We start from the raw sequence: 15,757 nt of genomic DNA, 5'->3' as shown, positions 1-15,757 counted from the left end.
TCAATAAAAATAAGGTATTTTTATACCTTACTTAAGCGTCCTTAGCACTTTCTGCATAAAGGTTTCTTTTGTTGCACTGAATTCTTTGGTAGGCTGAGGGTTTCCTGGTTCTTGATGGTGCACCATTGTGGGGTGGTGGCTGTGTGTGTGAGCCCAGATCCCTGCACCCATGGCAGGGACACGGACCAATTCAGAGATGTTGTGGCTGCACCAAGCTCCGACCAGCCTGAAGTGCAAAATCTAATTTTACCTGCACTGTGCCAAGCTCTGCTGGAAATCACATCCACCCTTAGAGAGTTTTTCTGATCTGGTGTAGACTTGTTATTAAATAGGAAAGGTGGGCTTGTTGCCAGAGCATTATGAGGTCTCTCCTGCCCACTTTCTGTGGCCAGCAGTGGTGATTCTTCAGTCCACTGAGCTGACCAGTGTCTCTCCAAAACTAAAAAGATGGGCCTAGGCCATAAAATAACAAGGTTTTACTGGATGGGGGGAGTCAAGTTTGCAGACCTTGATATGAAACCTTTCCCAGCAGTTCTGTGCTGCGATTAAATACTCTGCAACTTGAAGGAGCAAGTGAAACCTGAAGCATATCTGACTTCTTAATTAAAGAGGTATTAATTAAATCACTCAGAGAACATACACAGTAGGAGTGGGGAAGGCTTTTTCTCTTCTTCCATGTAGGCATCTTGCAAAGGGACTATTTTTCTTGTTTTACATTAATGAAGTCTTCAGCCTTCCCACTTTTCCACCTACACATGTACTGAACGTCTCCAAGGAGACCAAGGAGGCCTGGGTCCGGTGCTGGTGAATCCTCCAGGAGCAGCAGGCTGGGGTCTCGCCAGCAGAGCCTCAGCTGTGCCACAGTCTGTCTTGCAGGGATCATCCTTGCTGTCCCCTGGCTGGGGAGCCAGGAGGGAGCCAGGGCAGGGACTTGCTCCTCGTCTTTTCCACTTCTCTCTTCTCTTGCTTTCTTTTCCCCGCCTGATGGAGAAATCGGGCCTTGCAGAGCAGCAGGCTCCAGTGTTGAGGGACTCTGCTTTGCATGACATTTTGCAATAATCCCTCCACATCCTGCCTGCTCATGCTTTCAGGGTCATGTCCCTTGTCCCTCCTCTGTCACACTGTCCCTTTACTGCTGTGCCCCCTCCCTGTGAGTCCATCATGAGCTGACAATGATTTTCATAGAATATCCTAAGCTGGAAGGGACCCACGAGGATCATCAAAGTCCAAGTCCTGGATTTTGGTGAGGTGAAATGCTGTCCCTGCTTCTCTTTGCATTCTCTCCAGCTCCTTGCAGCTTTCTCAGCCTTCAGCGTGGCTCTGTCTGCTGCTGCCTCTCCTCTTTTTTCCCACCATGGCCATCCAGAATCTTCCCTGATGTTCTCTGGTGCTCAGGGGAGCAGACAGTGATATATGACTGCCCTCTTCTGTAAACCAAACCTGATCTGCTGGAGAGGAGGCATCTGAAAGCTGAAAGCACAGGAGGCTGCCCATTAGTGAGGAGGGCTGTGAGCTGCTCCAGGGGGACAGAATTAACTCTGTGGAGCTGACCACCAGGATTCCTGCAGTTACTTGAGGCTCACACCCAGGAGGCGAGCATCAGCTGCTGCTGGTTCTCTGCTTTGTCAAAATGAGAAATCAGTGGTGGGATATCACCCCATGGCATGCAAGGTGTTATTTTCGTGGAAGGCACTGCTTTTTTCAGTGGACATACATCAGGAGTGGAGAAGTACCCCATAAGCAGGAGCTGCCTGGCCCCTATGCTGTTTGTGTAGCTCCCCATGCCCTCTTGGCTGTGAACTCAATTCTCCAACCTCTTTCTCCCTACAGGCTCTCCAGGTGGCACGACAGCTTCTCCTGCAACAGCAGCAGCAGCAGCAACAGCAGCAGCAGCAACAAGTTAGTGGAATAAAGTCTCCGAAGAGGAATGACAAACAGCCAGCCCTTCAGGTAAGGGGAGCCCGTGAGCCATGGGGGTCTGGGGCTTGTAAAAGCTGAATAAATGCGTCTTTCATGCGAACACTGGGATGGAACCTTCAGGAGCTTCCTCCCTGTGTTCACAGAGTGGCTGGTGTAAGTGGCAGCAGGATCGATGCTGGGTGCTCTTGAAAGTCCCACCTACGGCATATTTACAAATCGTGAGCATGTACTTTTATTAGCGTCTGGTAGGGCTGGATCATGACAAAATGGAATAGCTTTTGTTACTGTGTCAGTGTGCATAGGAGATTTGCATTAACATTTCTGTTTGATTGCTGTTCCATTTGTAGTCTGTGTTCACTCAAACCGTTGATTTGCTGTGTCAAGGATATTGGGAAATACTAGGATATCATATCATCAGCGTGTTTTTTCCCCTTTTATTGTCTGCTGATTTATGGACATCTTCAGAAATAAAATCTAAATATTAGAGGGCTTTGTGCTGTTATGAATTCAGAGAGCTAAAACCAATACAGCATTCCCAAACAGAAGATGTATGCACACATATGGGGCTTTGGAGTACATTCTGCTAGTCTTGTGGGATAAATCACGGGGAGTTAAAGACAAGAAAGACCTATTAGGTCATGTATCACAGTTTTTTGGTTTTGGTTGGTTTTGTTGGTTTGTTTTTTTTTTGCTATTCTAGTGTTAGAAATCCCAAGTGATGGTGGGACTGCTATTATTTTCCTTTGGATAGTTTTCCATAACAAAGCACATGCTCAGGAACTTTCCACTTTAATTCCATCCTCTTGCTCCAAGTAATACTGCTTGTATAAATACTGAGTCAGTCCCTTGCCTTGCCTCGTGTTCACACTCCTCAAACATCTGAGATACTAACATATACTTGCCAGTTTTGGCAAATTATATGTATCTAGTTCTTTATGTATTTCATAAACTGGCACTTCCAGACCCTTGACCACTTTGCTGGTTTGCAGCTGGTTGTTGCTTTTATTACTGCTCTCTGCAATTGCAGCATGTCAGTGGATTTTTGATAATAAGGTCCTGAATGCAGCAGTTCAGCTGCAGTTGCACAAAGCCCTTTAGCTGGGACATTTATCTTATCTCGCTCTTCTATATCTGATGCTTCAGCCTCTGTAGCCCCAAATTCTTTCCGGATTTTTTTTTCCTCTTGTTGTCATAGCACGTTGTCAAACTCATGTCTGTTTTGCTCTTTCTACTTCTTTTTTTTTTTTTTTTTTTTTTTTTTTTAGTTTGATATACTATCACCATGAGCTCCCTGACAGCATTGCTGCTTCTCTTGCCTTTTATATGTGCTTCAGATTATTTTCCAACAAAAATGCGGATGCTAGGCTCTTTAAATATGTAGTAGAATATGGAAGGTAAAGCCAGCATCGCTAGAGGCCTTGACAGTAAAGTGAGAGGGCCCGAATCTCTGCTTCTTACCCAAATAAAGCTGATGGGGACTTCAAGGGGAGTTTTGCTTGAGTGAGGAATAGCTGTTAGCTGCAGCCCTTGGCCCAGTGTGGACAACGTCGAGCTTTGGTGTAGTGATTTCATCTTCAAAGCATTTTGCAAATACTAATCTCCAAAACATCCCCAGAAGGAAAGTCTGATAAGTAAGTAGCATTATCCCGGTTCTGGACTGGGAAACTGAGGGAAGCGGGTTAAGCAACTCACTTAGGATCACAGAGGGAATTGGGTTTAGAGGTAGGATTAAGATTCATGAGTTCCTGGCTCCCACCCCTGTGCTCCGGCTGCTGGACAACACCTCGTGCTTTACAGCCGGGCTATTATTCTTTTGGAAAGTATGAAGCATTTTGTCATTGGGCAAATATACATTTTATTGGCAGCGTCGAGAGCCATAATCCAAAGCGTTACATTAATGCTTTCAAAAATATTTTATTTGGTAAATCCATAGCTGATCCATATGCCTTTTAATAGACTCTTCCACTGGGGACATTTTTAATGAGAGATTGTGCTGGCTAGGTCCAGTGTCAGGTACTAAAAGAAGTGCTTTGTTGTGCAGATGTCTTAAGAATAGCTCCAGAGGATGAAATATGACTGTGTTGACCTTTCAGCTGTGAGCTTATTTGTCAGGATTCAAATAAGTTGAAAGGATCAAACCAAACAGTTTCCGTAGTCAGACTGGGAATTGTGTTGCAGAGGTCAACAGTGAAGGCCACATCGTGGATTCCATAACATAGCCAATTGTTGGTACGTATTAAAGTACTGGAGCAGCTCCTGCAGTCAGAGACACAATTAAAATTCTAATTTATTAATGTATACAGAGAGCTGGCCCAGCCTGTCACTCACTGATTCAAATGACTGCCCAGTCTCTTTTTTTTTTTTTTCCCCCTTCTCACTCCTGGTGCTTTTGCGGTCTGAAACGTACTGGAAATCCTCTTGGATGTAACACCCCCAAGCGCATCCCTGTAATGAAAATCTGTTGCTGAAAGGAAATGGTGCTGCTGGGGGTAGAATTTTTGAGTAAAACTGCACCCACACAAGCACCCACACCCCCTGAAGTCAGCTGGGACCATGCTGATGAGGTGATACCTATTGCTGACAGTACATAGAATAAATATCAAGGGTGGGGGAAACGTGCCCGTTTTTCGTAAGTTTGTTTAAATAATGTACAGGTTATCCTTGGGCTTCACTTACATAGGTGTCTCATTCAATAGCCACAGCAGTTAGCAGTCACCTGGGTTTTTTTGTGACAGACAGGCTTCATGTATAACAAGAACACCGTGGGCATCGCTCATCCCTGCTGTGCTTGGCAAGGGCACTGGTGGGCAGCGCCCAGCACGAGTGCTGGGGAGCTTTGCATGGAACAGGGAGGGATGCTGTCTGCTGCTTCTCCCACTAAAATGCTCCGTGGTCCTGCCTGCCCCAGGAGGGGAGGCTGGTACTGGGGCTGGACATGCACCCTCTAAACCCCACCACCACAAACAGACACAGAAGATTAATCTGGTATATACTGTGTAGCTAATCTGTTATCACCTCATGGATAATTTCCTCTGTTCCATCTTTATTCCCTGACTAAGTAGCCAAGGTACTTAAATATATCCCAGCATTCTGGGACATGGTGTCTTCAGTAGTGTTTCAATGACAGTGGGCTCCTGCAATCCTTCTGGGGTTCTCTTGATCTTGGCAGCCCTACCTGAAGGTCTGCTTTTAGCAAATCGTGAGATACTCAGTTTGTAGGAACTTGGATGCAGGACTGGAGATGTGCTCTGCTGATAGCTGAAAAACCCCAAATCTCCAAATACACGATGACTCACTCACATTTTGAGCCTATCGCACACTGCCGTGGTTTAGATTTGGCAGTGACCTCCGGTTTCGCAGCCTGATGACACAAACAAAAGAAAAATTGAAAGTTAAGAAATGGATTTAATAACCAGCAGCTGGGGAAAGAACAGAAAAAATATCAGTCCCACAAAAATTACTGGAAGTGAAAAAAAGACTAAAGGCTTTTTGATAATATATTTGCCATAGACATTGGATTTCCTTGAGTCTGTGAAACAAATAATTTAACAGACCAGGTATGCTTAGGATTTTGAAAATGTGCACATATTTCCTGGCCAAGATAAATATATCTGTATTAATAGATGTATTGATTAAAATTTGCAGCTTTAATTGCCGATGCTCTTAGCGATTATTCATTTTGGTTCTTCAAGCATTTTAGTTGTTGGCAAGAGCACACAGATTGGAAACAAATCAAGAGACACATTTTTCTCCCAAGAAAGTAAAAGTGCATGTGTGTTTTGGCAATACTAAAAATACAATTTTTTTTAAAGACGTAAATGTTGTGTGTTGCATTGAGTTGGAAGTTGGATACTGGACTGAAAACAAATTTAGGATGTCCAAATCAGTATCTTGCAATTGAAACCCATCACTTGACTTTTTTTTATGTGATTAAATGAAATTTCTTTTCTGATCATTAACCTGCGTGTGTTTGGAGAGAAGAAATAATGAAATTACTGGGAGTAAAGGGATGGAAACTTTTGTTTTTGCTTGGCAAAAGAAAAAAAAATCTTCCCCTTAAGTCACGGCCAAGAAAAGAATTTGGGTTTGGTTTAAATTCTCAGGGTGAGACTGGGGGAGGCTGAGAGGACAGAGCTGTCCTCGCCTTTGCATACCGCTGCTTTTTAAAGCAGCCTTTTGGCTGGGCTTTTGTAGAATTTAATTTGCATGCTATATTATCTTAATATATCTTTCCAGTATCTTGAGAAATAGAAGAGGGTGAAAGGAAAAAAAAAAATCGCTGTAGCTTTATGTTGGGGGCAATTATTATTGCTTTTTTATGAAATTAGAAATCGTTAGTTTGACCATGTAATAAACACCGAGAGGTGAAGGGCAGGGTATGCTCCATTTCACTTGGAGCACACAAGTCTCAGTTATGTTGTGTCAGGTTTTACACCCAGGGAACAGTTTTTTTGCATAGTGGTAAATTTAACAACTTAAGAAATTCATTGACTTAATTTAAGAAATTAAGAAACTGTAGAGAAATTGTCGCAGCAGATAATTCAGCAAAAGAAGCAAGTTTGCAAATTTATTTATTCTGTTTGTGTGAGTATCTCTCTGTTTCACCCTTCCGTATAGGAATTGATCAGAATTTGGCCTCAGTCAAGCCAATGGGAATTTTGGCACCAACTCAGCTTGGGCCAAGATTTTGCTTCTGCAGCATTTGAAGTTTACCTATGAAAATTGAATCTTTCATTATCTGTTTTTGACTTTGGAAATTAAGCAAAGTTGAGATTTGATGATTTCTACCAAAGAACCCCTTAGTTCTTATTTATTTTTCACCCCTAAGCCCAATTATAAGTGTTAGTCAGTTCTTGGAGTGTGTCTGTGAAATGCAGACATCATCCACCCCACAAACAGAACAAAATCTGAGTCAGATCCTCAAAATTACATGATCAGCTTGAAAATTTTGATACTAAGGGGTTTTTTTCCTGACACCTATGGTCCTTTTTTGCTGCCATTTTATATTTCTTAAAGCATTTACTATTCAGTTTTTCCATCTTTTTTAGACTGAGCAGAAAGGTGACAAATATGTTTATTCTTAACAGAAGCCTGTGATTATCCTGTAATATCATGATTTTAAAAAATGAAGCTTCTAGGAAAATACCAGTATATTGGGAGAGCTGGCAGTGTGAGGTACTGCCAGCAAACATGATTATTCTCATTTTATAGCCATGTAAACCCTGAGAGAGAGATATTAAGTGACTCGCCCAAGGTTGGAGAGCTGCAGGCCCTCAGTGGTGTTGAGGTGTGGAGCTCTGCTGGGATATTTGGGAGTTTGGCATCTGAGTGTTGGAAAGAAGTCAGTCCTGAGGGGTGAAGTGGAACCCAGGATCCCTCATTTTCAGCCCTCTATCTTCTTAGAGCTCCCCGAGTATCATTTCTTGCAGGTTTTCTGCTTTAACATTCAGCATTTACAGAACAGGTTTGTAAAAGCTGCGATTTCTGCCCAGGTTGGGAGTGGGAAATGGGGCGGGCAGTGCCAGAGCCTGAACGTGCCTTACCCACCTTGGGGAAGGGGAAAACAAATGAAACCTTCCTGACTGGTCAGAAATGTGTAAATTGCTGACAAAATGACACATGTAATTAAGAGTGCTCCTGCCATTTTACCTTGTGGTTTACACCTACAGTGTTGAAAAAAGAGAGTGACTCCCACCTCGCTAATTACCATTATCACTGAAATGGTAGGGTTTGAGTCATTAGTTCCATGTGCATTTAATTAGAGGAAGGCTGAAATTGGATTTAACTTATTACTTTTTCATGGATCACTTTCTTGTCATCACTTCAAATTGGATTGCAGCCCCAGGTAACTAATTATGAGCGCCACAGGATCAAGAGTGAAAAAAAGGTAATTAGGAATAACACTGTTGGACCCTTGCTGGTAGTCCACTTGTGCTTGGGAAGAAATGAGAGCAGTATTTTGTAGTATTACAGATTAGGGAGTTAAAGGTATGTGCTGCTGCCAGGAATGATGGGAGACTGCCCCCTCCTATAGCGGTTTATATGATGTACAGCTGGGTTGAAGATGTTATAGCGACATGGTTCCACAATCGGCTCCTTAATACTGAGATTAAACTTGTAAAAGCAACAGATCGGGTGTAGGTATGAGGCATCTCAGCGAGCGGGGAGCCAGGGGTCTGTCCGTGTGCGATTGCACGGCGCTGCCGAGGCACGCGCGAGCCGCGGCACCGAGCGCTGTAAGTACAGCGAGCCAGAATTGATAACAAATTAATGAACATATTAATGATCCGAAAAGATGGTGCGCATCCGACAGGGAGATATATCAATCAGGAGGACAGCAGAGAGCCTGATGATGTGGGGATGTCAGGGATTGAGCCTGCCTTGCTGCCGTGATAAAATCATGAAATCAGGACCTCGCTTCTCTTTTGTTTGCTGGAGAGGTTTCTTTTTGTTTTGCTTTTTGTGGGCAAGGCTCGCTTGGTTGGATTGTCCTTCTTTCTTCTTTTTTATTTTTTGATCTTGGAGATGTGATTGCCAAGTTCTGCTTTCTTCAGAAAATACTTTAAAACAAATTGTTTTATTTCCATGTGCAGAACAGAGTTCAGAACTGCAAGTAATCAATTTTATTGACACAGTCTGGAAAAAAATGTTGATGAGAGTTCAAGGATGTGAAAGGATTGAAATTTCAAAGTACCCAACACTGAGTGTAGGAAAATTTCAGAAGTAGTTTCATTAAGCAAAGAAATCTATTGTGTGAGGATCTGTAAGAGGAAAATCTGCTCTAGGACCTAATGATATTACAAGGAGGTTACAGCAGCTGATTTTTGCCTTTAGAAGAGGAAAAGTTTCCTAATTTCTACTAGTAGTGAATCACAGTTCAAAGGCTAGCACAATTTCCTTAAGTTGTTTAAAATGGCTTTTAATGCTCTGTTAATGTAGGCAAATATTTGTGACTCAGTGTTGGGTAAGTGCCGCTTGCTCATTATTTCCTGATGCAAAGCAAAGGGTAGGAAATTCTGTGAACACCATGCAGAGATGCTAAAGAGACCTAAGAGTAACAAAATTCAGTTACGGAAATTAAGTCTTTCTCATTTACTTGACATTACAAAATAAATCTTGAGATTAAAAGGTATTACCTTTAATACAGAAAAAGAGAATCTCCTTTAATACATCTCAAATTGATTTACAATTTTTATACATAATATTCATCTGCGGTTGAAAAGGGGGCAACCTAAGGTCGAGTGATGTAGTGTTTCCATTTTTCCATATGAGTCTTACTGTGTGTGATAAAAGCAAACTCCTTTATTTTGTCAGTCTGCAGGAATTTCTGATGAAGTGCAGGGGTCACTTTTCTGTCAATTTGAGTAGGCAGCATTTTTGAACTACTGTTTTTTTCCCCCCTCCTACAAAGTGTGGCCCCGATCTGACACACGCATGCACACACACACACACACACACACACACTTAAGAGTGCTGCAATCTGCAACTTATTAGTGCGCAGTGCTGGAGCCTGTCCAGTGGTTAGAAAATTTCCTGAAGCCTGGAATAACAGCAGTGGGTGCAAGTGCCATCGAACAGAAGTGACAATGAGGGGCAGTCCGGCCCGCCTGGCACGATGCCCGGGCTGGAAAACCAGCTGAGATAGTCAAACGCAGGAAGATTGACGCGGTGCATCTGGGAAATGCTCAAAAAGTTAGGTTCTTGAAAAAATTACCTTCTGTGATCGTAAGACATCATCTGTTTTCCTACAGAGATTGTTTATAACAGGGTTTTCAAGCACTTGTCAAATAACCAGGAGTGAAGGAAACAGGCTAAAAATCTCTTACCGTTCAGATGAGTCCTGGTGTAGTTGGAAAAAAACAAACTCTCGTCACAGAGATCCACAGCTTCCCAAGGCAGAGGGAGCCTGGGAGAAGGAGAAAAGGAAACTCTTAGTGAAAAACAACCCAGCAAGTACGGGCTGTGGTTTGGGGAAGGTGGTACAGCCAGGCTGATGGGTGCAGTGCTGGCACAGCAAGGTGAAGTCATACCTAGAAACTGTTTTGTGTGGTGCTTAGCTTTTGTTACTGAGCTGTGATATCATGGGCAAAATATTATAAACATAGCATGGCTATAGCTTGCTTGTGTAACAAAAGATCAGGAACTTTTATTAAGTTTGTTTTCCTTGTCATATTGTAAAAATTTATTATGTGTACTGTGTATATTAGAAACAGATTTGGGTAATTCTGTCTAAATGAAGTCATCCCAGCTATTTCCAGACTGTCTGTTTTTGGTTGTGAATAATTTTCATACATCAAATGGTTGTCATATTTAGTAGTTTTCTACATTTTAAATAGGACATATCCCATTTTGAACTTCCACGGACTCGGGATGCCTCTGGGTTTTTAGTGTTATTTTGTTGCAGGAATATTTTAAAGAGCTGCCAGTGGCAGGGCAGGGAGCGCTGGAGGAGTCGCTCGCCTTCCTCCAGCAAAATAACAGGTTTGTCACAACTGCAGTAGTACTTGTGGCTTTCGGCAGCACGCGCTGGGAGAAGCCTGCCAGATACCTATTTCAGCTTGTCCCTTTGTGTTCACACTTTGCAACAAATATGTTAAAAAACACTAAAGGAAAAGTACTGTGTATCAAAAATCTCCGATAAAAGAATTCACTCAAAGAGTACACACTGCTTTTTTTTTTTTTTTCCCCTTTAACAGAAGTGTGAAAGAAGTTAATGTTTAAATGTTTAATGTTTTAATTTAAATCATAGACTCATCTACATAGGAGCTAACTTGCTGTGACTGTTTTATTTATTTTTTTTAATCCTCGAGGCAAAGTTTCTTTAGTCAGGATGGGTCCGTGTTCCTCACACACCGACCGAGAGGAGTTTGCACTGGAGGAGTCTGCAGTGATGAGCACAGAACAGAATTTTGTCCTGAGACCATCAGCTTTGCTAGAAATACTTGATTTACAGCAATTTGTTTAAAAAGAAAAGGGAAAAAAAAAAAAAAAGCAGGAGAGAAAGAGAGAAGGCATTTTGATCTGGCTTGCTGGGGTAAAAGAGAGCAGCTGTTTGCCTCATGTGTTTAAATCTCTAGAGCTAATATTGAAGTTTCAGGGCAACAAGTGCAACACAGAATAAGTAGAAACTAAACCCAGGGAAACAATTGGAAATGCTGCTTGGATGTGGCTTTAGAGCTTGACAGTTTTACAGCTGTGTCGTCAGGTTGGCAAAATATTTTGTGGTATGTGCAAAGAAGAGGCTGTTGTGTTGCTGAAATGTTTTTATTTGCCTGATATGTGTAATCTTCCCTTTATAAATTACTAATCTATTTAAGGTGTAACATTAATGGCACATAATCTCAAGTCACTGAAAGCCTGGAAAATTAAAGTAGACTGAAGGCACAAGAAAGAAATGTACTTTGTGTCAGGCTGAAGTTCGATGAAGCATGGAGAAGATGGAATAGATTATTAAATAAACTTTAAGAGGAGATGGAAAAAGCACTAAAATATCTCATTGTGAAAGGAATTAGTTTACTTGATTATATGCAACTGTATCACACTCAGGAAAGTATAAGACAAATGAAAGCAAAACAAAATTTAATTGAGCTATTATTTTGCAGACTTTGGCTCCGTTTCAGACAGCCTAATCAAATTGCGCTTTGCTCAAATAACTAATGTTAAATGCAGTCTACCAACAGATGTTTAAACAGAGACTAATTGGAAAATCTACATCCTGGGTTTAGCGTGTCTAGCTGAAAAAGTTTTGAAATTGCTTTGGAGTGGGGTAGGAAGATGACGGGAGGAGCTCAGATGGGTGTCGGAGGGGGGAGCCAGGTGACAGCGACACTTGTGCTGGAGCTGATGAGGTCACCGATGCCACCGAGGTCACTGGTGCTGTAGTTTGGTACCATTGGCCCCTCAGAAGGTTTTTTCCATCGTGTTGTATCGTGAGAGCCGCGTTGCAGGTGCACAGCTTGTGCCATGTGCCAGCACGCATGGAGTACGTAATGCGGTGGAACACACCGATTGAGGGTGTTAAAGCAGCACAAATTACCACAGCTCAGTGCTCCCTTGCCAGTTCTGTCACTGTCGGACATTAAATCCCAAAATTAATGCAATTCCTTTGGCTAACACTTAATAGTTAAGATAAACATCTGAAGCAAATCTGTTGGGAGATGCCAAGCACCAACCTAGCCCAGTAGTTCATGGCTAGAGTGCAAATTTAATCATTTTAACCCTGGTGATTTTGCTTACAAGAACAGATCCATGAAGATGCTTTGATGGTTGGTCACTGTTGTTAGTGGACACATGTTAAACTGATGAACCTTCCCTGTCCATCCCAACACGAGCTCTTTTTGGGTCAAGGCCTGTCGCCCCAAGCTGGTTTGTAACCCAGACCTTCATTTCATGTGGGGTTCAGGGGATGGTTCCTGTGAGATAAGAATGAAATGCAACATGCTGGGTGATCCATGAGGTGTATTAGAGGAGCCCTTCTGGCTCTCACAAGGGTTTGTCCACTGTTGTCTAAGGGCAGTGGCTCCTCAAGTTAATGCTGATGTTATGTGGGCTTCATAGGCAGTATGTAATGGGGAGTAGCCAATCTGTAAGAAAAATAATAATGTACATATAAATTTCCAATTTTACCGGTTGGAACTCTAGAAAAGGCAGATTAAATTTTATGGCTTGTAAACATCAGGACAGATATTTCGGGAGAACTGCAGACAGCTGTAATTTTGTGAATGTGCACAAATTACTTGGAAAACAAATATTCCTCTGCCTACACAGCTGTATTCACAACCGTGGACCAGAATGCCTTTTGCATGATGCTCACGCCTGGTTCTGTGGAATATAATATGCTCAAATGAAGAAAATGTGATTTAAAAGTGAAGTCAGAATTAATACTTGCTGTGAAAACCTGTATTACTGGCTGAGGTGTTGGCACGGGAGTGGATAAACCACTTGAGGAAAAATGAGAACTAACCAGGATGTTTATTTGTACTCAGATCAAGAGCTGAATGCTCAAACTTCTATAAGAGATGAACACGCCTGTGTCTTGCAGAGATGCCTCATGCTGCCTGTGCTACCCTGCAGGGTAAACACCGAGCTGGATATGATGGTTAGAGAGGTCTGCAGGGCTGCATCAGGTCACCCGTGAGGAGAAGGGGTGTGGGGAGGAGGTGGGGACTCCCCTGGCTTCACAGGGGCTGTGAATCCGTGAATTGCCCTTTTCTTCCCAGTTACCTGCACCCAGGTAGATTTGCAGAACACGACTGAGTTTATTTGTGTGCTGGCAGTTCCTTCTGTTTGTCCTTTTCCTGTGTGATAAGGAGTTCCTTCAGGAAGGTATGAATAACAAGAGAGAAGGCAAAGAAAAATCCCCAAAAGTAAAAACAAAGCCAAGCAAGGAGTAAAAGCACGAGTTGGCAAGAGCCAAAGGCCTGGCATTGATTTTACTTTCAGCTTTGGTGTTTATTCAGAGGCTGTGGATACAGGTTAACTTCCTTGGCTCAATATTTATTGCTGTGTTACTTGCCTTAAACTGGAACAATGAGCGCTTTGTTGATTGGGTTCAGAGATTGTCCCGTTTTATTCTGTCTCCTGCATCCCCCCTCTCCATCTGCAGGTTTTAAGCAGTTTATTTTAATTTCAGATTTCTCACCCTCCATGGTGAATTGCCGCTGTGCCACCAGCAGCAGCACTTGAGGGACTATTGTTCGTCTTTTCAAAGTGGTGGGAGCACACAGCAGAGCCATTAGCTCCTGTGAAGCTTGACCTTCCTTGATGATATCACACTTTGCAGATTCGGAGCAGGATAAACATTTTAAAGGAGAGGGGAAATATCAGACAGGTTATTTTTCATCAGAAAAGGTTGTAGAAATTTCCTGTGCAAGAGTTAAAAAGTAAAAGGAAAAAAGAAAAGCCATAATGGCAGTAGTTACCTTTCTGTCTGACAGCCATCAAAGATGTGTCCAGATCAATTAATAGGAGAGGGAATATCTCCTCGCTGTTAACCACGCTGACCCTTGAGCAGACAGTGGAGCAGAAAATCAGTGAAGTCACAGTGCAGTGAATGATGACTGTACGGATTTTCTCCTAATTTAGCAATGGCAGTGATTTCAGTGCTATTAGGAATGGGCCCATCCTGGACAGTTTCTCAGGCTTCAGTGTTTGGAAAGTGCCCCGAAGGTATTGGGGATTTCTCTCTGGAATAGGAGCATTAACATCATGCAGAACATAGTTGAGATATTTTTAAATCACGTTGTCAGCAACTGCCACTACAAGGGAAGGTATGGTTATGACTTGCATCACTGTTATTTTTTACTTGGAAAGTGTGCTCATTTTGAGTCCTTCACTCAGCTGTGTCTACCCAGAGGAAAAACAAACCATTTTCTTCTGGGAGAATTCAGCAGTGGTCACAAGGCCAGCTGCAAAATTGTGGTGGTGGTTTGTTGCTAATTCTGCAGGAGTGAGTGGAGGGGACCACCCTGTCCTAAATAAAAAAAGGGGAAGAAAAACAAAACAAAAATAATTCTAAAAAAAAAAATTTCAGTTTGTAACTTTGATTTTTTTAAAGAAAAAAAAAAAGAAAAAGGCTGTAAACAGCCTTCGTCTTTGCCCAGAATGCTGGAATAATTACTGGGGCAGGTTTTCTATTTCGTGTTGCTTTTGCCTCACACCTGTAGGAAGCCTGCTCGTTTGCTTCTGTGCTTTGCCACCACAGTACTTTTATTTGAAAACACGAGGAAATTCAATTTCCTCACCCGCCTCTGGAGTTGGGGCAGTTTTGGTGACAGAAGAGTTGCAAATGGTTCGTGTGTGAACAGTTTGGGATAGAGCTGCTTGCACGGGGCCATGCTGAGGTGTGGGAGAGGAAAGATAATTGTAAATGTTCTGCTGGGGATCTGATTGACAGCTTATTGTCTGCAGGCAGTGAGTAAAGAATAGGAAATGAGTTAAGTGTAGGGGATCTGGCAGGCTGCAGGCTCTGCTGATGGTGGCTGCTGCACCTGGCCAAGCACCCCGGGCTCCCAAACCAACCGTGGCACCCCTCTGTCCAAGGCACCCCCAAAGGGACACCCCTCTGCTGCTCCAAAACATGTGTCAGATGATCCATGTCTCATTTCTGCTGCTGGGACACCTGGGGTGTCAGGGGTGGTCTCAGCCCCCGTGTTGGGGTGAGTCTGTTCAGTGTGTCACTGTGATTTTTCACTGTGTTTCCTGCCTGTTAATGTGGGGGGACAACAGGGATGTCCCATGGAGCTGCTGGATGCCTGTGGTCCAGAAGCAGAGCAAGAAGAGGAAAAGTCTTCTCCCCGGCTCAATAAATTTGTCAACACGAGGTCTCTTTGGTAGTTTTACAGTGTCATAATATCTGGGACCAGTTATGTGTGTTTTAAAGTTTTCATTATCCCACTTTTTTCCCTGGAGTGATGCATGCCCTCAGGTGCAGCTGCCCACGAGAAGCCCCCAGTGAGCACTTAAATATCACAGAACTGCACGTGCTATAGATAGAAATTCCAAACACAAATACTCCATCCCCAAAATCTCTGTCTGAATTTTTTTATCTCCTTGCCTTTGTGCATTTAAGAAAAAAAGAAAAATCCCAGCTTTGCATTGTTAGTGTAGGCTTCTGAGCCAGATTGTACTACACAGCACACTGATGTGTCTTCCCCTGAGGTATGGAAAGATCTATGTGTGCTAAGCAGGTGTTTTCGTTTGTTTAATTGGAGCTGAGTTTAGCACAATATTACAGATAAATGAATTACACGTGTTCAGTAATTCATAGAAAGTGAGTGTTGTTTTGCTTAGACACTTGTCTTTGCATCCAGGTTTGCAGGGAGAGTGCGCTGGCAGA

General features: G+C 42.8%; 1 protein-coding gene and 1 long non-coding RNA gene across 16 annotated transcripts in view; one reads left to right on the top strand and one right to left on the bottom strand.

Annotated features, from left to right (window-relative positions):
- FOXP1 (forkhead box P1) overlaps window positions 1–15,757 on the top strand; it is a 380,269-nt gene that overhangs the window by 266,174 nt on the left and 98,338 nt on the right. For all 15 annotated transcript variants that reach the window (XM_058845379.1, XM_058845382.1, XM_058845384.1 and 12 more), the window contains one exon: window positions 1,831–1,950. In XM_058845379.1, the coding sequence (XP_058701362.1) occupies window positions 1,831–1,950 (120 nt within the window). The remainder of the gene's footprint in view (window positions 1–1,830; window positions 1,951–15,757) is intronic.
- LOC131582338 (uncharacterized) lies at window positions 2,534–9,918 on the bottom strand. Its single transcript, XR_009278313.1, has 3 exons — window positions 9,747–9,918; window positions 5,221–5,281; window positions 2,534–4,176 (listed from the first exon to the last, which is right to left on the bottom strand). It is a non-coding gene; the product is annotated as an uncharacterized LOC131582338 (long non-coding RNA).

The sequence above is a fragment of the Poecile atricapillus genome, chromosome 9 (genome assembly GCF_030490865.1).
Source record: "Poecile atricapillus isolate bPoeAtr1 chromosome 9, bPoeAtr1.hap1, whole genome shotgun sequence".
NCBI lineage: Eukaryota > Metazoa > Chordata > Aves > Passeriformes > Paridae > Poecile > Poecile atricapillus.
This window is presented reverse-complemented; position numbering and strand designations above follow the sequence as displayed.